The sequence below is a fragment of the Miscanthus floridulus genome, chromosome 11, assembly GCF_019320115.1.
Source record: "Miscanthus floridulus cultivar M001 chromosome 11, ASM1932011v1, whole genome shotgun sequence".
Classification (NCBI taxonomy): Eukaryota; Viridiplantae; Streptophyta; class Magnoliopsida; order Poales; family Poaceae; genus Miscanthus; species Miscanthus floridulus.
In genome coordinates this window covers 101503308-101524429 of record NC_089590.1, presented here as the reverse complement: position 1 = coordinate 101524429, position 21122 = coordinate 101503308, and the positions used below count along the sequence as shown (strand labels likewise).

Here is a 21122-nt window from a genome sequence, read left to right as displayed (position 1 = left end):
TTAATTGCGGTTGCCTTTTACACGTCCTGAGGCGTCCACCTCTTCGCTTCAGGTCTTCAAATACTAGCCGGTGGTTTTAGCCAAGAACACATCTCCACTCACAACTGTTTCTTTGCTCCTCTCCGCCTGCCGAAGTCCTATAGCGGCTTTCCTTCTCTCTTTCATAGATCCAATCATCCTTCATGGTCGGCGAAGACAACCGAGGCAAGCGCGCGGCTGAGGAAATCCCGAAAGAGAATATGCCGATGAACCAGCGTCTCCGACGCATGAGGTGAGATTGACACTTCTTGTTTATGATGATGAATAGTTCTGACTTATCTATAGGTTTGTTGTGAATGATAGTCTCCGTCCTCTTCCTAGGGTCGGCGGGCCTTCTGACGCCGCATCTTCTATGTTGGCCTCGTCATCAGATTCTTCCGACTCCTACAATGGCGACGACGCCTGGCGCTACCTTCATGAGTGGAGGATGGCTCAAAATCACTATTCCAAGGTGACTTGGGAGAACGGTCAACTGGAGATTCGCCTTAGGGTCTCTCAGGCCACCCTTCACGTGGCTGAGGAGGAGGCCAGCGTTGTCCGAGCGTGGCTAGCCAAGTCTGATGCCATGGTGGCGGGTAAGATAAATTCTAGGAACGCCTCATTCTGATTTCCATTATCTTTATCTTGATAGTCTTTTGTTCCTATGACTGTCAGCCCTGATGGTGCAGTTAGAGTCTCTCTAACTGGCAGCGAAATGTGGTTGTAGACGCCGTCAATGCCCGGGGTTCCCCTATCGACGCTCAGTCTCCAAGACATTCCGGTCCGTGTTTAGGAGATCGCCCTTCACGATGTTCATCATGGTGCGGCGGTGACACTGACCACGACGCAGGTCTAGACTGGGTACTGAGCTCCACGATTGGTTTCCCAATGGGCGACGGCCCTGAGGAACATGAGGACCTGCTCGAATAATTTGTCATGGCAGCGGAGGCCATAGTAGACATCACATCCGCCTAGGATGTGGTGAACAAGATCTTTAGTTAGATTGTATCTAGGGTCATCCAATGAACAAAGACTCCTGTTCTTTCTATGAATGTACCTCAGTACAATGCTCTTGTATATGACTGTTTTTATCTTTTGTTTTTGCTCTATAGGCGATACATATCGTATCGGCTTTTATTGTCTTTGAAGATTTTCATTTTTTGAACTAGAGGCGATACCTTTCTGGTACCGGCTATTAGAGCCAAGAATAAATCGGCTATTGAATGTTGATTAGATGCTAGGATAACGTCCCTTTAAATATTTTGCCTGCACAACTTTTCATACCAAAGGTTAGACGATTGATCAACCCAGGTCAAGTATCCAATTAAGTGAAACAGAATTTCTTTAAGAAATCCATTAACTCTGAGTCGCACTTACACTTTGACTCAGCATTCACATGCATCGACCTAAACCCATTTCCAAGACTCAACGCTTATTTTTCCTTTAATCCAATGGCCGATGTGAAGCCATGATTTTTCTACTAAAATAAACTCTCAGAGCCGATCGCTTGCATCGGTTGTTGGCTTTCATTGCTGATCTTAATGAAGCCTCCTTCCCATGACTTGCCAGAAAAACATTCGAAGTCTCCTAGTTCCCAGAGACTGGATCAGCTGTTGCGATGCTCACTGGACTCATCAGCGTGAACTAGTTCGACGTCATCTCCATGCCATTGAATCAAACACTGATACATGGTTGATGGTATACAACAATTTGCATGAATCCAATCACGACTGAGGAGCAAACTGTACGACCCTTTTCCATCTTTGACGAAGAATGTTGTGAGCAAAGTCTTACTCCCAATTGTTAGTTCAACGTTTATTGCCCCTCAGGGTCTTAGATGTATTACCTCCAAAATCCTTAAGAATCATGTCAGTCTCCATCAGATCTTCTGGTCCTTTGCCAAGTTTACAAAAAGTAGTGTAAGACATAAGATTGATAGAAGCACCTCCGTCCACCAACATCTTGTTCATTGGCTTCCCATTGACAAGACCTTGCATATATAACGCTTGTAAGTGCCGATGTTTGTCTGGTTTGTTAAATATTACTTGATGTACAACCGTTAACTTGGCAACTATCTCCTTATACTCTGATTCATCGAAATCCGAATAAAATTCTTGATCTGCTAGAGCTCTGAATTCCGATGGCAACAGGAAAGCCATTTGGATATTAGCCGATGGTTGCTTTCTATCAGGCTATTTGCTTGGTATGCCATACTTGAGTTTTACCGGATGCCTGAGCCTATTCCATCTCTTTATTCCTTAGGCATTGCACTCTTCTCTTCTGGCTTCTTGTTAAACCTCCTAGGCACCACTGGCCTTCCTACCACACATATCTTCTTTCATTGCCTTCTTCTTTATGATCAGTCTAGTCCTGATCAACTGACTCTTTTTCCAAGTCAATTATGAACACTTATTTTTTAAGTGATGATCTATGTTATTATGATGATATGCATCTTGAGCATGGATAGATCGGTGGTTGGTTTGAGACTGTCTATACTCTCGATATTAATTGCTCCTATTCTGGACAGTCATGTCTGGTAGGACAACTTCAAACCTTCATTCCAGTAATGCCTAAAGAAAGGATAATTCTAATGTAATTTGGTTTGTTTCCTTTCATACCTCTCTTCTTTTAGTTGATGCTAGTACGCTTGATCTTTTAACCAACGCTGATAATCCTTTTTCCTTCTGCCACTGCCATTTATTCAATAGAATCTGAGATGTGACCCGTGGCTTTGTCGTCTCTGCTTTTGACGTCTTCCCTTGCTCGTATCGGCTCTTTTGCTCGGCACGACGTCTTCTAATCTCTCTATACTCGTCAACCAATATTTGTATCTTGGGATCAACTGTTTCAGCTTCTTTTGATTTAGTTGATGTTAGGACCTTAGTTTTTCCTTTGAATAGCCCAGCATCAACCATGTTTTGATCTATTGGGAAAGGATTATCATCAACTTTCATTTTTCGAGGCATATCAAATTTGAGCTTCCCTGCTAAATAGCTCTCTATATATGTGTCGATATTTTACCACCGATAGCCTGCCACGGGGGTACCCGGGACAGTTGTTCGGGCTTCGGCGAATAGCGAAATTCGGCGGTTACGCAAAGAGACTCATGATTTATACTGGTTCAGGCCCTCGACTTGGTCGAGTAATAACCTTACTGTCCAGTTTTGGCGTTAGCCTATTTGCGTTGTATTGCTTTGAGTATCGGGTATGCGTTCTCCTCTTACAATGGGTACCCTCACCAGCCCTTTATAGTCCAGGCGCTGAGAGGCGTTGTTTGTGTCCTATTCGGATACAAGGTCAGAGTCCTAAGCTACGCTTCAGGCGCCTTTCCTTGTATAGTTTGAGTTGGAGTTTTCGGTTTTGCACGTTGCTTTGCTCCGCGTTCTTCTTGGTGATTGGGCTGTAGGCCTTGTTACCAAGGCCTACCTCCCTGCAGTATGGTCTATGGGGGGCCCGTAGGGTTCCCCATCGATAAGCCCCTGAGCATTTCATGATTGAGCTTCAAGGGCCGAGTTGTTGTAGTCTTGATCCGGGTCCTTCTTGAAGTGAAATCTTGAGATGGTCTTCTTTGATTCTTCTTTTGGCTGATGTGCACTTTTGCTTGATGTCCTCGGGTTCTTTTTCCTTTGAGTGCAGCGAGTGCAATTTTGCAAAAATTGCACTCATTGAGTGTAGCCCCCGAGCCTCTTGTTTTTTGGTACAAAAAGCTGGAGGGTCAAAAAATTTGAAAATATGTTTTTCTGTGGTAGGTACTTGCAGCCCCCGAGCCTTCTCCGGGTTCTTTTCTGTTGAAAAGAAGCCGGAAGAAGGGTCTTGATTTGTACTCCTTTGATCTTTGTCTTTTGCTGGTCACGGATGGGTCTTGTATAGCCATGAGTGAGCGTCTTCTTTTACTTTTTGTCAGGAATCTTGCTTTTGGGTACTATTCGCCTTTGTTGCTTTGCTCTTTTGTTCTTTTCCTCTTTCTTTCTTGTGATCTTTAGCCTTGTTTACCTCTGGTTTGCTATAAATACCTTCTTTGTTGGTTGTGGTTCTTCCTTGAGTAGGAAATTTCTTCTTCAATTCTTTCTTCATTCATAGATATGCTGGTGTGTGAGGTTGAGCAGCCCCCGGGCTTATGCTTGCTTGGTAATGAACATGCTGCTCTATCTGTTCTTCTGCGTCCGGGCTGCCGCTGCTGCCGCCACTAGGGTTCCTTGTTGCAATATTTAAGAATCTTGTCTCTATCTTATGTCTGAGTTTATCCGGTCCTGTTTGGCCGTCTGTAACCTTTGTATTTGTCTTCGATCAATGAGATGTATAATTTTTCTCTGTCCGAGTTCTTTTTCAACTGTAATCCTTTGACACTGTAATTTTGTATGTGATCCTTCACACGTCTTCGAGTTGTTTGTTCGGCTGCTTATTGCTGCTGTCATTCTGGTTGTTGGAGAATTCAATGTGTCTTCACGGGTTGTATTGCTGCTGTGGAATATTCTCTTGGATATGCTTTATCTTGTACTATGGTTGTTCTAGGTATGTACTGTTCCTTCATGATGGTCTAGTCACATCTGATTTTTTACTGAAGTCCTGGCTCTGCAGTGGTTCACATGGTTGTCCTTTTGGAGTTCTTTTTTCTTCCATGAGTCTGGCATATGTGCATCTGAGTTGTGCTATAAATATGGCCTGTTGCTGATACCCTGCTGTGCAGTTTCTTCTTCTTCTTTTTGTAGTCATGGATATTATAGTTTGGGAGCTCGACGAGCCCCCAGGCCTGTTCTCTTTCTTCTGTTTTCTTCTGCTAGTAAATGGTGTAGGTCTTGTGATAGAGACTAGTAGCAGGCTAGTCTCGAGGTGGTATTTAGCTGTAAGGGATATTGAGGCAAATGGTGTAGGACTTGTGATGTGAGTGATGCATGTTGCTGTTGCCTCATCTTCTAGTGCCTGCCCTTTCTTTTTTGTTCTTCTTACAGTGATGATTGGCGCGTGTTCCGGCTTGTTCTTCGACAGTCCATTGTAGATCAGCCATTATTCAGTCTTCTGCTGTGCCATTTAGGTTCAGTCCAATACAGATCAGCACGTGTTGAGAGATGGTGCCGGGTTCTTCCATATTGACGTGGTTGTCGTTGTCAATCTTGGATGACTTGTGGGTGCCTTCTCTGTCACCTATAGCAATCTTGGATGTGCGCCTTTCCTTTGGAGAAAAGTACGTTCGAGTTGTTTTATCCTGCCTGGTAATATCGAATCTTGGTTCGAGGGTTGCAACCTCGTGCTGAATGATTTCCTTTGCTTTCTTCGTCGAATTCATCAGATCTTGTATTCTGTTGTAATCTCAATGTACCTTTGATGAAATGAAAAAATATTCCTTTCTGCTCTGTGACCGAGTTGTTTATTGATGTGGCCGAGCTCTTTTGTATGTTTGTACTGTGGTGTTTTGTCATGACTGACTTGTTGCATCCTTCTTTCCTGGTTGCCTCCTTGTGAATGTGTTAATTCGTCATGTATCCGTTATAGTCTGAACGGACCAGTTGCCTTTTCATTTTGTGTGCACGGTAATTGTGGAACGGTAACTTTGAAGGGCCTCTTCGGGCAATCCGTGTGATTTTGGGCCTCGTGGGCCACGTATTTTCTTGTATAAAGATAACTGCTCTGTTACTGTTGGCTTAACTTGCCTTTGCAGTAAAAAATTCCCCAATCTCAGCCAAAACCCTAGCTCCGTTGTGCCTTCGATCTCCTGCTATTTCTGTCCAAATCTTGTCTTTGTTTTTCTGAGATGGTGGCGAAGAACAAGAGCAAGAATAAGGGCAAATCTGTCGACGAGGAGGCGTCGCTCAAGGTGATCGAGAACACCGAATTTGTTGCGATGCGGAAAATGCAGAGGCAACTCCCCAAGCCGTCGACTTCGGAGGCGGAGTTGGATCTGCTTGTTGCTCATGGCCTTCTTCAGGAGAAATGTCTCTCTAATTTCTCTGGTCCTGGTGAGCACGATGTCCCTTCTCCCACTCCGAATCAATCTGTTCTTTTTGTTCCTTTTGTGCGGGCGGGGCTCTGTTATCCCCGTCCGATTTCTTGCTTGAGTTTCTTGGATCCTATGGGATTCAAATCCATCATCTTACCCCTAACGGGGTTCTTTTTCTTTCTACCTTCGTGCATTTTTGCGAAGTTTTCGTTGGAATTCCTCCAAATCTTCTTCTTTTTCGTCATTTTTTCCGTGTGCGTTTGTCAGACGGAAATAATACTCCTTTTCTCGGCTGCTGCCTTATCCAATCCCATCAGGGAGTTTCTTTCCCTTCTCTTACCCTTTCTGATTCTATCAAGAATTGGGCGGAGAAGTGGTTTTATATTTCAAAACCTGCTCTTTCCTTTTCTCATGATCTTTCTGTTCTTCCCGTTCCCCTCTCTATTTGGAAAGATAAAATCTCTTCTGCTGAGCGTGCTGCTCTGAAGCCTATACTCGCTCGAGTTGCAGTGCTTAAACAGGCAAGCTTAAGTGGCAATTGTATAGTTGCCAGTTTCTTGCGTCGCCGGGTGCAACCTCTTATGCAGAGGGTGCATTATGGCTTTGAATATACTGGGCCCTCAGATCCTTCCTGACTTGTTCCTGATGTCGAGTTGCCTGAGGAGGTCATTCTTGAACGCCTGGGGCGTATTCTGGGTGGGGTCTCTGTGATGCCTGCTCGTGTTGAAGAGTATGATGCTGCTCATCCTCCTCCTGAGGTAAGTGGTAATCTCCTCCGAGTTCTTTTGGGTTTTTGTAATTCGTATTCTGTTTTTGACTTCTTTCTTCTTCTCTTGCAGGGTTTTGGTCGGGCTTTTAAGCTTGAGATAGCTGTTGCTGGTGGTGGCGGGGCTGTTGTTGAAGAGCCCGCCGAAGAAGGAGATGAAGATGATGATGTTGTTGCCGGTCCTGTGGTAGTTGCTGCTACCGGGCCGGGTTCTTCTTCTGCCAGGTTGATTACTGGCTTGTTTGAAGGTCACCACTCCTACGTTGAGTATGTTCCTGATCCTCGAATTGCTCAATATATCTTGTCATCCAGGAAGCGGAAGTCAGAGGTTGCTGCTAAGCATATTTTACCCAAGAGGCAACGTTCAATTCGTCAGATTGCCTCAACAGGTAATGTTCTCGTAGGTGAGCTTGTGCTTTCTCCTGTGTTGTTTTTGCCTCTGTCTTTTGGTTTGCTTTGTTTTACTGATCCCTAGCTTTTGTTGTCTTGATAGAAGGCCGGTCTATTGTCTTGAGCGAGGTGGAGACTGAGGATGAGGTCCCCTTGATCACTCGACCGTAAGTCTTCCGCTGTAAATTTTCTTGTGCTTGTCTTTTTGCTCTTTTCCTAAATAACTGAATTGCTTTTTTCATTATAGTCGGAAACCGGACACCTTGTGCCCCTTCTGTGACAGTTGTATCTGCTTCTGTCCTGGAGGCCCTCCCAATCCCCTCCTTTGAGGTGGTTGAGGATGATTTGTTCGATGTGCCTCTCCTAATCTTGGCTTCTCAGGGGTGGCTGGAAACTTTAAGAAGGTTATCAAGTAAGTATATTTATCTTGTCTTCTGATTCGCCATTTTTGCTTTTGTCTCTGACTGGCCCGAGCTCTTTTTTTCGAATGTAGGCCTTCGGAGGATACTTCTTCTTCCCTGGCTCTTGATGCTGGTGGACCTCTACAAGATTTTACTGCTGGTAAGTTATTTTCCCGTTTATGCTTGCTTTCTTGGTTTTTTCTTTTCTGTCTGACGGGTTGTTTTCTTTGTAGCTTCTCTTCCACGTATTGCCTCTCCTGCTCCGCGTGTTGAGGAGGAGGCTATTGGAACTCCGGTGTCTCCTCCAATGGAGCACCGAGTTGAAGTGAACTTAGGCAGCCCTTTTGCTGCTCCTATTCTGCCGACCGGGTTGTCCCTGTTGGACAACCTCGAAGCAGCTGCTCGGGAGGATGCAGTGAATGGGGAGCCGACTGATAATAATCCTTCGTCTGTTGCTGCTGTGGATGCTGCTGGTACTTCTAGTGCCGGCCAGCCTTTGACTTCTACTCCAAGTACTCTCCTGTTAACTCAGGGTGGGGAGGAGTTGGTCCAACTCGGTCGTGTTGAGCGGCTGTCTGAGTTGGTTTCTTTGTGGGAGAATTTCTCGGGCGCGTATGGCGCCAAACTCAAGGTATTCGAGTTCTTTTTAACTTTCGATATTGGTTTTTTCTGCTGCTGTCTCACATATTTTTGCTTTGCAGTCTTTATTTCAAGATCAGGATGTCTTGTTCGGTCCTCATGAGGCGCAATTTACTGCCATTGCTGAAGCCAATTTGAAAAGAAAGGAAGATGAGCTGGCTCGGACTGAAGTTGTCCTGACTTATGAGAAGGCGCAGCGTGCTCTGATGGAGTCCGCCCTCAATGCTAAGGTGCTTGAGGCTGAGAAGGTGCGCGACTCATCTTTGCAGGCTGTTACTGCTGCTCAGAATGAGGTCTCCGCGTTGAAGAAAGAAAAAACTGGTGGGTTCTCCTTTCTTTGCATACTTGCTTTTTCTGCCTTGTTTTTTCTTTCTTTCTTTGAGTTCTTTGTCTGCTTTCTTTTCAGCTCTTGTTAAGGATAAGGAGAGTTGGCAGAAAGAATGAGAGGAGATGGTCAATACCCTCCGTACTTCTCAAAATCAAGCCGAGTCTGTAAGTTCTTCTTCTGATATCAAATTGAAAGAGGCCCAAGATTTATTTGCTCAGGCCAAGCTGATTAGATCTGGAGCTGATCGTGACCTTGTTCAGGCTTTGAAGTCAGTGCAAGATTTGTAGGAGAAGTTAGCAGCTGCCCATGATCAATTCCGGGCTCTCCAAACTAAGCTGACAGGTGCCCAAGATCAATTCTGGGCTCTTTATGAAGCTGTGAAGCCTATTATTGCTGCTGTTTGTCGCTAGGAGGACTTTGCTCAAGGGTTGAGAGGCATTATCCCGGTGTTGTCAACTCGATTTTTTGAGTTTGTCAAGGGTGGTTTTTACCGTTGTGTAAACAATGTTATATCCTTCATCCGGGTTGCCACTCCTGATGCTCCGCTTCAGCAGATTGTAGATCCTTCCGTGACTGCAGAGTTTGCGCAGCGATGGGATGAGGCGAAGGTGGAGCTTGGTGGTCTTACAGACCAAATCTTGGAACAGATGGATGTGCTTCCTGCTGTGCCTCCAGCTCCTTAGATGTTTTGTGTAATGAACTTGTGGTTTCTTGTAATATATACTTGTCTCTGAAAATATGATCAGGCTTTGCCCTGCTTTTGAATTTGTCTTTGACTGAAATGAGCAGGCTTCGACCTGTCTTTCTTTTTCTTCTGAGATGTCTTTGAATAATATGGAAAAGTTTCGCCCTGTCTTTCCTTGTGGCTTTTTTCTGCTTTGCCATAGCTTGTTTCTTCTTGTGATGTAGTAGAGTTGATGGAGTTGATTATACTTTTCTTGGGGTAATCAACCGATTTGTACTGTAGATCGCTCCTTGGGCGAAGTAGTCGATCGTACCGCTCTTTGGGTCGGCGACCGAGTTGTTTGGAGTGTTTGTGCCGCTCTTTGGGCGAAGTAGTCGATTGTACCACTCTTGGGGTAGACGATCGAGTTGTTGGAGTGTTTGTGCCCCTCCTTGGGCAACATAGTCGATCGTGCCACTCTTGGGGTAGGCGACCGAGTTGTTGGAGTGCTTGTGTCCCTCTCTGGGAGAAGTAGTTGATCGTACCACTCTTGTGGTAGGCGACCGAGCTGTTGGAGTGCTTGTGCCACTTCTTGGGTGAAGTAGTCGATCGTACCACTCTTGGGGTAGGCGACCGAGTTGTTGGAGTGCTTGTGCCGCTTCTTGGGCGAAGTATTCGATCGTACCACTCTTGGGGTAGGCGACCGAGTTGTTGGAGTGCTTGTGCCCTCTCTGGGCGAAGTAGTTGATCGTACCACTCTTGGGGTAGGCGACCGAGTTGTTGGAGTGCTTGTGCCTCTTCTTGGGCGAAGTAGTCGATCGTACCACTCTTGGGGTAGGCGACCGAGCTGTTGGAGTGCTTGTGCCGCTTCTTGGGCGAAGTAGTCGATCGTACCACTCTTGGGGTAGGCGACCGAGTTGTTGGAGTGCTTGTGCCGCTTCTTGGGCGAAGTAGTCGATCGTACCACTCTTGGGGTAGGCGACCGAGTTGTTGGAGTGCTTGTGCCGCTTCTTGGGCGAAGTATTCGATCGTACCACTCTTGGGGTAGGCGACCGGACCCGTATAGCACAACCGTTTCTGGGTTGGCTGTTTGCAGGGTAAGTAAGCAATCGTACCAGCTCTTGGGGTAAGCGATTGCGCCCGTATAGCAACAACCAGTTTCCGGGTTGAGCTGTTTGCAGGGCTGCCCCTTTTTCCCCAACCTGATTATGGGTTGGTTCTGTCCGTTGGACAGGGCTGTCAGTCGTACCATCTCTTTATGGTAGAGTGACAAATGCTAGCTTGGGTCTCCTTACCCAAGAAGCTATTTGGCCGTTGGCCGTCAGTCAGACCATCTCCATATGGTTGAGTGACAAGATTGCCCGTGTAGCGCAACCTTTTCTGGGTTGGCTGTTAACAGGGAAGCCCCTTTTTCCCCAACCTGATTACGGGTTGGTTCTGTCCGTTGGACAGGGCTCATATTTGAAGCTGTTCTTCTTGAATAATCTCTGTTTTATTTCTCTTGAAACTTGAGTACAATCTGTTGTACTTAATTGTAGAATCTTTTGAGCTGGCTGATATGCCAAGTGTTCTTTACAGGTATTTCATCTGGAGTCATCAACTCGTATGTGCCGGGTCCTGTTGCTGTCTTCACGATGAAGGGTCCTTCCCATGGACTGAGTAGTTTGTGTCGTCCATCTTTCTTCTGGATTAGTCGTAGTACTGAGTCCCCTGGCTTTAGTGATCGGGGTTGAGTACTTTTGTCATAATGTCTTCGTAACCCTTGCTGATATCTTGCATTTTGTATGATTGCACTGTCTCTTATTTCTTCTATTGAATCAATTTCTAACCGCCTTGTTTCTTCTGCTTCGCCTTCTTCATATTGTTCTATTCTTGGAGATAGCCATATTAAGTCGGCTGGTAGTACTGCCTCTGATCCGTAGACCTAGAAAGAACGGTGAGTATCCAGTTGCTCTGCTGATCTGGGTTCTTAGACCCCATACTACTTTTGGTAATTCGTCGATCCATTTTCCACCATAATCTTTCAAATCTTCATATAATCTTGGTTTTAAACCTTGTAATATGAGTCCATTTGCTCTTTCGACTTGTCCATTGGCCTACGGGTGTGCTACTGATGCAAAGTCGATTTCTATCCCACAATCTCTTGCCCTAGTATTGGAATTCTCTTGCTGTAAATGGTGAACCAAGATCTGTGATTATTCTGTTGGGCATGCCGAACCTATGCATGATGTCTTGTATGAATTCCACTGCCTTTTCTGCACTGTATTTGACCAAAGGTTTGTATTCAATCCACTTTGTAAATTTGTCGATTGCCACAAATATGTATTCGAAGCCTCCTTTTGCTTTTTTGAGTGGTCCGACTTGATCCAGCCCCCAGCATGAGAACGGCCAAGCCGGCGGTATGCATATTAAGTTGTGAGCCGGCACATGTGATTGCCTAGCAAACATTTGGCAATTCTTGCATGTTCTGACGAGCTCTTCTGCATCTTTGAGTGCTGTTGGCCAATAGAAACCGGTTCTGAATGCTTTGCCGACTAGTGTCCTAGAGGCTGCATGATTTCCACAGCATCCTGAGTGGATTTCGTCCAAGATTTCCTTTCCTTTATCTGTCGGAACACATTTAAGCAGTACTCCTGATGATGCTGCTCTTTTGTATAGTTTATCCCCCACCAGAACGTAGTTTTTGCTTCTTCGTACAACCCGAGTTGCTTCTGCTTTGTCTTCGGGTAGTTTCTTCTCTTTGATAAAATCAATGTATGTTTGTCTCCAATCACTTTGTATGACCATGATTTGTCTTGACTGGTCTGGTTCTTCTGCTTGATCTATTTCCATTGGATCTGTTGTCTCCTTCTCTTTTTCTGTGTTTCCGAGTTGTTTGATGGATGGGGCTGTGAGTTCTTCCACAAATATACCGGGTGGTACTTTTGCTCTATCTGATCCTAATTTGGCTAGCACATCTGCTGCAATGTTGGAATCTCTTAGTACATGATGGATTTTCGAGCCCTTGGAAAATTTTCTCCAATTTTCTGACTTCTGCACAGTACGCATCCATATTATCTTTTGTACAATCCCAATCCTTGTTGACTTGATTGATTACTACAGCTGAATCACCGTAGACAAGTAGTCTTTTGATCCCAAGCGAGCTTGCAACTCTTAGACCAGTGTATTAATGCTTCGTATTCTGCCTCATTGTTAGTTGCCTGCCAAAGTATTTGTAGCACATATTTTAACTGTCTCCCTTCTGGTGATATGAATAGTACTCCTGCTCCAGCTCCTCCTAACTTTAGGGAACCGTCAAAATACATTTTCCAATGATCAAGTATTGGTTCGGGTTCTTTTTGACTGATTTCTGTCCATTCAGCAATGAAGTCGGATAATGCTTGAGATTTGATTGCTGTTCTTGGTTTGAAGTCTAGGTTGAGAGCACCGAGTTCTACTGCCCATTTTGATATCCGACCTGTTGCATCTTTGTTGCGTAGAATGTCTTGAAGTGGAAAATTGGTTACCACTGTAATCTTGTGTTCATGGAAATAATGTCTCAGCTTTCTTGATGATATCAACACTGCATAAAGTAGTTTTTGCACGTGTGGGTATCTCACTTTTGATTCTGTTAGTACTTCGCTTATGTAATAGACTGGTCTTTGCATTTTGTATGCGTGTCCGGGTTCTTCTCTCTCAACCACAATTGCTGTGCTGACAACGTTCTTGGTTGCTGTAATGTATAGCATCATGTCCTCTTTGTCTTTTGGTGGTGTCATTACTGGTGATGATGCCAAGTATTCTTTTAACTTTTGGAATGCTTCTTCTGCCTCTTCTGTCCATTCAAAATTTCCTGCCTTTTTCAATAATTTGAAGAAAGGTAGCCCTTTTTCTCCTAGTCGGGAGATGAATCTGTTGAGTGCTGCCATGCATCCTGTAAGCTTCTGTATGTCTTTAACTTTCTTTGGAGGTTTCATATCCATGATGGCTTTAACCTGCTTTGTACTTGCTTCAATTCCTCGGTTACTGACTAGAAACCCGAGTAGTTGTCCTGATGGTACCCCAAAAACACACTTTGTGGGGTTTAGCTTCCACTGCCATGCTTTTAGATTCTTGAAAGTCTCCTCGAGGTCTTCTATCAATGATCCGGGTTCTTTTGTCTTGATTACTACATCATCAATGTATGCTTCTGCATTTCTTCCTGACTTGACTCCCCAAGCAAGTTTGAATTGCTCTTTGATATGTTGCCCCTGCATTTTTTAGCCCAAAAGGCATTGATTTATAGCAATATGCCCCAAAGGGTGTAATGAACGAAGTCTTGCTTTGGTCTTCTTCTCTTAAGGATATTTGATGATAGCCTGAATAGCAATCTAGAAAGGATAACAGAGCTGATCCTAGCTGTCGAGTCGATGATTTGATCAATCCTTGGTGGGACATATGGATCTTTTGAGCAATGTTTGTTGAGGTCTGTGTAGTCGATGCACATGCGCCATTCTTTTGAATTCTTCTTCTCTACTAGGACCGGGTTGGCAAGCCAATCTGGGTTGATTATTTCTCTGATGAATCCTGCTGCCATGAGCTTGGTGATCTCTTTTTTGATTGCTGCTTTTCTGTCTAGGAGCGAATCTTCGTAACTTCTGCTTAACGGGTTTGGACCCTTTGTTCACATCAATTATGTGCTCAGCCAACTCCCTTGGGACCCCTGGCATGTCTGCTGGCTTCCAAGCGAAAATATCTTTGTTGTCCCGAAGAAAGTTGGTGAGCGCGAGTTCCTATTTGGGGTCGAGATTTGCACTGATGATTGCCGTCTTCTCCAGGATCACCAGTCAGTAGGTCAATAGTCTTGGTAGCGGCTTCTTTTGGTGGTGCGAAGTTGCTTGGCTTCTTAGCCGGTATCTTAATCTCATCTGGGTTCATTTCGTTGGCCAGCATTGCAATCTCCTTTCCTTCCTTTATATCTTGTAATCTTTCGGATATTTGTACTGCTTGTACGTCGCAATCATGTGCTTTCTTTAGATCTCCTTTCAATGATAATACGCCCTTTGTTGTTGGCATCTTGAGCAGTAGGTATGGATAATGTGGTACTGCCATGTATTTTGTTAAAGCTGGTCTCCCAAGTATTGCGTGGTAGCATGATTCAAAGTCTGCAACTTCGAATTTGATGAATTCCGTCCGGTATTTGTCTGGTGTGCCAAAGGTGACGGGTAGGGTTATCTGTCCGAGGGGCATAGCTGCTCTGCCGGGTACTATTCCGTAGAATGGTGTGCTTGTGGGTGTCATTAGACCTTCACAATCCAGATTCATCCTTTTGAGAGTATCTGCGAAAATTATGTTAAGCCCGGCTCCTCCATCGATGAGTACTTTAGTTACTGCTACTCCTGCGATAGTCGGACCTAGTACCAGCGGGTAGCATCCTGCGTTTGCTGCACTGGTCCATTGGTCTTCTCTTGTGAAGTGGATGGGGTACTCTGACCAATCTAGATATCTTGGGATGGCTGGTTCAGCTGCCATGATGGCTCTGTGAGCTAGTTTCTCTTGTCTTTTGCTTCGTGTGTTAGGAACACCTGAAAATATCACCGCTAATTGGCGTTGGGGTTCTTGATAATCTCCTTCAGCTCTCTTTTCCTCCTTCTTGGATTCTTCTTGCTTTGGCTCCGAGTTGTTTTGATTCCTGTTTTCTCTCTTCATGAATTGCCGCTGAAAAGTGCTGCATTCAACTAACTTGTGTCTGGCCCCTGGGTGTATGTGACACGGCATGTTTTCTATGTTTTCCGGCGCTCTTCCTCGGTAGTTGTTACTCTGATAGTTGCTATTACTGTTGTAACCGCTGTTGTTACGGTTGTTGCTATTGTTGTAGTTGCCATTGTGATTGCTACCATTGCTATCATTGCCGTTGCCATTGTATCTTCTTTTGTTGTCTGTGGTTGCCACCATATTGTCCTGCCTTGGTCTTTTGTCTTGCTGTCTGTAATCGGGTCTTCTATTCTCTGGGTTGTCCCTAGCAAATCTGTGCCGAGTTCTTTCTTCTGACGAAATTAGCTTCTCAACAACCCTCTTGAAGTCTTCATTTGTTCTTGGGTTCTCATTGAAATAGTCCTTGTATTGCCAGTTTGCCCAGATTCCTTCTGCAAAGGCCTCTATCACCTCCCTATCAGTAATGTCGTGGACTTGAGCCCTGAATTCTCCAAATCTTCTATAGTATTCCCTTAGACTTTCTCCTCTCCTTTGCTTTACTCCTTTCAATTCGGCTGCAGTCATTGGATGGGTAATAATGCCTGCGAAGTTGTTGCAGAAAGCTTCTTGCAAGTCTTCCCAATACCTGATTGATCTTGGCCTCAATTTGTCAAACCATTGTAGCGGCATTGCTTCGAGGGCCATTGGGAAGAATAGAGCCTTGATGTCGTCGTCTCCTCCAGCTAATTCAATAGATTGGGAGTAAACCCTTAGCCATTGTCTTGGTTCGACTTTGCCATCATACTTGGAATGATTTGCTGGTTTAAACTTGTGCGGTAGCTTTAAAGTTTGTAGTCTTCCTGCGAAACAAGGGAATCTGTCGTATGGTTCCGTTCTTCCGTAATCTGGCGATCTTGCCCTTCTGTAATAAGACCTGTCTTCTTTTAACTCAGACTCTCCGTAGTCATCTTCTTTGTCAAATCTTCTTGATATTTCTTGGTAGCGTTGGCTCAATTCTGGTTTGTCTCTTTCTTGTTGCTTTGAGTAGTGTTCCTTCCTTCCATTGATATCAGCACTTTCTACTGGTCCTATCCTTTGAAAATTCGATTTTTTGGGTGGCTGCTCCCTTTGTGGCTCCTGTGGAATTTCTTCAGCCGGGTTGTTTTTCTGATCCCCCGACTTCTTTCTTCTGGTCTTCCTTTGCTTTCCCGTTATTCGTGAGGGTGTACAACTCCTTTGTTAATTCTTCAATTCTTTCCCTTTTTGTATTTTTTGTGGCTTCTTTTTCCGCCTTCTTTCTGTTGTATTCCGTTAGCTCCGCTTTGTATTTATTCCTAGACTTGCTTCCTTTGTTTAGCCCGGTTCCTCCTTCCAGCTTTCAGTTTGTTCTTCTTTAGCCTTGCTAGTCTTTGCTCATCATTTTCAGTTGCTGTCGCTTTTCTCATCTGGCGAGATGTTGCATTCTGATTCATCTAAAGATTTTATATCTGGTATCTGTGGTGGTTCCAAAGGTTGTTCTAACTGCTCCGCCATGTATACAGTATACCTCTTCCGAGCTCTTCTTGTATGGTATTCCATCCTTCGTTTGGTTGAGCTGTCTGTAGCTTCTGAACTGGATCCGAGTTCTTTTCCCTCTTGATAAGGTAGTTCTTCAACGCGCGTGCCAGTCTGGACTTTGCTTGAGGTGAAAGAACCTGGCCAATGCACCACACAATCTTGCGGGGTCACTGTCATGATCATCCCTTCTTGTGCTCCCTCCTAGGAGTATTCTTCTTGCTGAGTTCATCTTGTTTTGGGTAAAGTGTTGATAGACTGATGCCAGCGTTGCGCAGTCCGTAAGTTCCCAAGTTCTTCTTTGAGTTGTACGGAGTCGTATCCCTTCACGATCGTTGTTGTGTCTCCGAAGTCCAATTAGGCTTGGCTCTTGTGCCGTGAAGATTGTCTTGGAATCGGGTTGTATCTCTTTTTCAGAGTCGGTTTCGTATCCGCTTTCTTCCTTATTCCGAGTTGTATCCGAAGTTGAGAGTTTCGTCATCTTCTTGGCGAGTTTGTATTGAACTTTGTTATCGAATTCTTTTTCTTCTCGGAGACGGGTACGAAGCTTGCCGTCGCCGTCAGCCTTGCAGATCCAGAATCCGAAGACAAAGGTTGTTCCCGCCGAAAAGGTCATCTTGAGGTTGAGGTCCGCCGACTCTCGAGAAAAAATTCATCGAAAGCCCCTACCTGGCGCGCCAGCTGTCGATGTTTTACCACCGATAGCCTGCCACGGGGGTACCCGGGACAGTTGTTCAGGCTTCGGCGAATAGCAGAATTCGGCGGTGACGCAAAGAGACTCACGATTTATACTGGTTCAGGCCCTCGACTTGGTCGAGTAATAACCTTACGTCCAGTTTTGGCGTTAGCCTGTTTGCGTTGTATTGCTTTGAGTATCGGGTATGCGTTCTCTCTTTACAATGGGTACCCTCACCAGCCCTTTATAGTCCAGGTGCTGAGAGGCGTTGTTTGTGTCCTATTCGGATACAAGGTCGGAGTCCTAAGCTACGCTTTCAGGCGCCTTTCCTTGTATAGTTTGAGTTGGAGTTTTGGTTTTGCACGTTGCTTTACTCCTGCGTTCTTCTTGGTGATTGGGCGTAGGCCTTGTTACCAAGGCCTACCTCCCTGTAGTGTGGTCTATGGGGGCCCATATGGTTCCCCATCGACAATATGCTGCCTGAAGATTCTACTATTCATTAGTGGAATGAGAAGTAGCATTATGAAACTTGAAGAACTTCTTATTCTTCAACTGATCAGGGGGCAACATGACTATGACCTGTCGGGCAACTTGATTTGCCCTTTCTCAAGCAAGAAATTAAAGAGCTTATCTGATTTGATGACATCAAAGTCATAGCTCTCCTCAACTTCCTCTTCCCTAAGGATTTGGCACCATCACTGTCTTCTTTGCCCCAATTTCATTCAGCCATAGCAACCTCTTCTTCTTCATCTTCATAGTCGTCATCGACTGAGTATGGATCATAAGCTTCGGCTACTGTGGTACTCTTCTAGGAACCAAGTATCTCTGCGTATACTCTGGAATTGGCTATTGAGCGCTGCTACTCGTTGAGCTAATTGACCCAAGTTGTCAAATTTTTGTCCCAACAGCTTTTCTTTCCACATCGGTAGCATTCCTTGAACAGCTAAAGCGGCTAGTTGATCATCGGCCCAAGTTTAAGGAGAAGCATAAGTTCCTGATTTCTTCGGAACCTCTGAAGAAATTCAGTGCCTGATTCATGAGTCTTCTGTCTTATAGTTGCCAGATCGGTTATATTTTTTTCTCCAGTCCCAGTGAAAAAATATATATGAAACTTCTTCTCTAGATCAGCCCAATTGATAATGAAATTAACTAGCAATGATGAAAACCAAGTGAAGGCTGACCCTAATAAGGACTAGAGAGAAGAAACGAACTCGATGGGCATCCTCAACTGACGCTTTGCCCAATTGTGTAAGATACTGACTGATATGTTCTATCGTGCTTGTACTGTCTTGGCCAGTGAACTTAGCGAATTCTGGAAGCCTATAATTTGTGAGAAGAGCGATCAAATCATACCATTCTTGATATGGGCGTTTGTACGAAAAGGTTAGCCATTTTGTCTTCAGACCGAACTGATTCTTCATCATCTCGGTCACCCTCAGCAATAATTCATCAGCTTGTGGATTTGGATTCCTCTACACCTGCTGACCCATCCGTAGGATTGAAATTCCGCGTGCCTTGATATCCTGGATTTGGCATCATGTGGAGGGTGTTATAATATGTGCCATAGTGATACCCTTGTGGAATCTCAATCTTCTGGGTCCTTTGCTGACTTGTTGCTTGAAGTCTCTGATTGTAGACATAAGGATTTATATAAAGAAACAATTCAACACCACTTAACCATTTAATAAAGGTAAATCTAATGAATATGTTAGATCTCATCTATCGCTATGACCAGTGGGGCATGAGGCAGAATCATGCAGGCCGTAGAAATAACAATAGACTCGACGACCCTAACTCATTACTAATATCAGTGAGGCATGAGGCAGAATCATGCAGGCCGTAATACAATAATAAGATCATGGGGCTAACATATCTTTCAACCTATCTTTACTCAACTGGTCTCGTAATGCGAACTGTTCGTGAAATACTCGATATCAGCTAAAATAGCCGATTCAGTCATAACGCACAGCTAAAGTCATGCTTTATCAAGAATAGATTTATCAAATAACGATCCTCACTCCACGGTGCTAACAGTGGGGTGTGAGGCAGAATCACACAGGCCGTGATAATGGGTCATGGAACAGTTCTCGTTAGCCAATAAATCCACTCAAGACGCAACATGCTTTAACCGCACGCTATGTATGATCAAGATTGACGTAAAATAGCCGATAAAACATAGCTCATCATTTAACGTGTAGATTAGATCAATTTCAGGTTAACAAACGATAGGCTAAATAAGATATAAGGCCGATCTAGATCAATCCCAATCGGACAGAGTGATATTGATGTAATTAGATAAATAATGAAGGCAATAAGCAACATCGGTAACTTAATGAATCTACCAGACACTATCATTCTAAGGTAGAGGCGATAACTTGACCTTGATCTAATTTATGCAGTGGGGGTCGATCGGATCGATGCAGCTATACTTGAACTAGGCAAGAATCAATAACTAATTTATACCAGAGTCACAATGGAGGTCGATCGGATCGATGCAGCCGTATGAACAGAGGTGTAAATCATAACGGTACTTACAACAAGCAGTGGAGGTCGATCGGATCGATGCAGCCGTACTTGCTGAAGAAATCACCGAGATCTACTCTACTCCTACTCCTAAGGGTGTCCGGAACCGAAAAAGTAAATGACTTGTATATTGGATTGATTGTTGTTCTTTTACAATAGCTGGGGCTTGATATTTATACCCGGGATCTGCGCATGTGTCTAAGCACGACTCATTATAATTTTTGACCTTAAAGAAAACATTTCTAATTTAAGATAACTTGGACTCTAATCTTTCCCTTTTTGTAGAGTCCAACATGTTTCGTCCTGGCGCCGAACGTAGCATTTGTCGTTATCCGCTGGCGCTATCTGAAGAAAGTCGATTTCAGTTTTTGCATCCGAATCAGTTGGTTTAGATCTGTACGCAATTAATTTCTTGATGACATGATCTTGGGAGCTTTCGAGTCCCTGTGACTCTTGCGACTCTTGTTCCAAATTTTGCTGGGTTACTACCAGGTCAATTATCGCACGGTAATTTCGGGGTTGTGGCCGGTGTGACTGAGTGGTTACCTTTTGTGCGAATTGGACTGAGTGGCTACTGTGTGCATGCAAGCTAGTGTCAGTTACTGTGGCAAGCTAGTGTCAGTTACTGTGGCAAGCTAGTGTCAGTGAGATGATTGTAGTAAAATAGTTACGGGAATTTCATTTGCTTGATGAGATGGTAACTACGATAGAGTTACGATAATTTGCCTTCATAGTGTTCCGAGAAACTATTTACTATAATGACTAGATGAATTATCACCAAATGGTTACGAGAAAATCAAATAGCTTAAGGAGTTCATCAAGATGGGCACTAGAGTTACTACAATTAGGCTGCAAAACCACTTTCCAGGAATTGGTTACGACTATAGGCACTACTCGTCTTTGTTCAAACTGAAGCAATTTCACTTTGATCATATTGGCTTGAATTCCAAATGACAAGTATTTGATACAGTACACAATACAACATGCCATCACCACAGTGCCATCTGAAAAGGTAACTGAACATTACACCATCTAAAATTAGTTGCTTTTCTTGCATTTTCTATCCGGCACTACTCCAACACATGGAACCTAGTGCCTGGCAAGTGAGCAAACTGTGATCAATCGGCCACGGGTCATGCCTGTTTGCTGCTCTGTAAATAAGCAGCAGCTGCTGGGAAGTCTAATTGCCTCTTTTTTTTTTTTTAGAAAACGCAGGAGAGCTGCACTTCATTGCATTAGAGAGAGAAAAAGGTCTCTATACAACTCCCTTCTCTCATACAGGGATCAAATATGAGAGATAGATAAACAGAACAAAAACTAGCCTATGAAATAGAAAAATACATGACCAAAACTTGACCTAGCTGTTTAAATTACACCAGTTAGGCCTAGGTCTTGCAGCTTCTTAGCGCCGGCCAGATACCAAAGGCTATGTTCGTCTTTGAGATCTCTCATAATGGAATCGACTGAGGGAGCCATCCCCTCAAACACACAGGCATTTCTATGCTTCCATATCATCCAAGCACCCAAAATTATTAGGGAATTTACCCCCTTCTTGTATTCTTTTTTCACTTTCTTC

The 21122-nt window shown here is 44.3% G+C and overlaps 1 protein-coding gene across 1 annotated transcript; it reads left to right on the top strand.

Moving 5' to 3' along the window:
- Positions 1–7652: 7652 nt before the first annotated feature.
- Positions 7653–9239, top strand: LOC136491171 (uncharacterized). Its single transcript, XM_066487406.1, has 4 exons — positions 7653–8141; positions 8212–8470; positions 8556–8641; positions 8738–9239. The coding sequence occupies exons 1-3, from the start codon at positions 7818–7820 to the stop codon at positions 8591–8593; spliced, it is 621 nt and encodes a 206-aa protein (XP_066343503.1). The 5' UTR covers positions 7653–7817; the 3' UTR covers positions 8594–8641; positions 8738–9239.
- The last annotated feature ends 11883 nt before the right edge of the window (positions 9240–21122 follow it).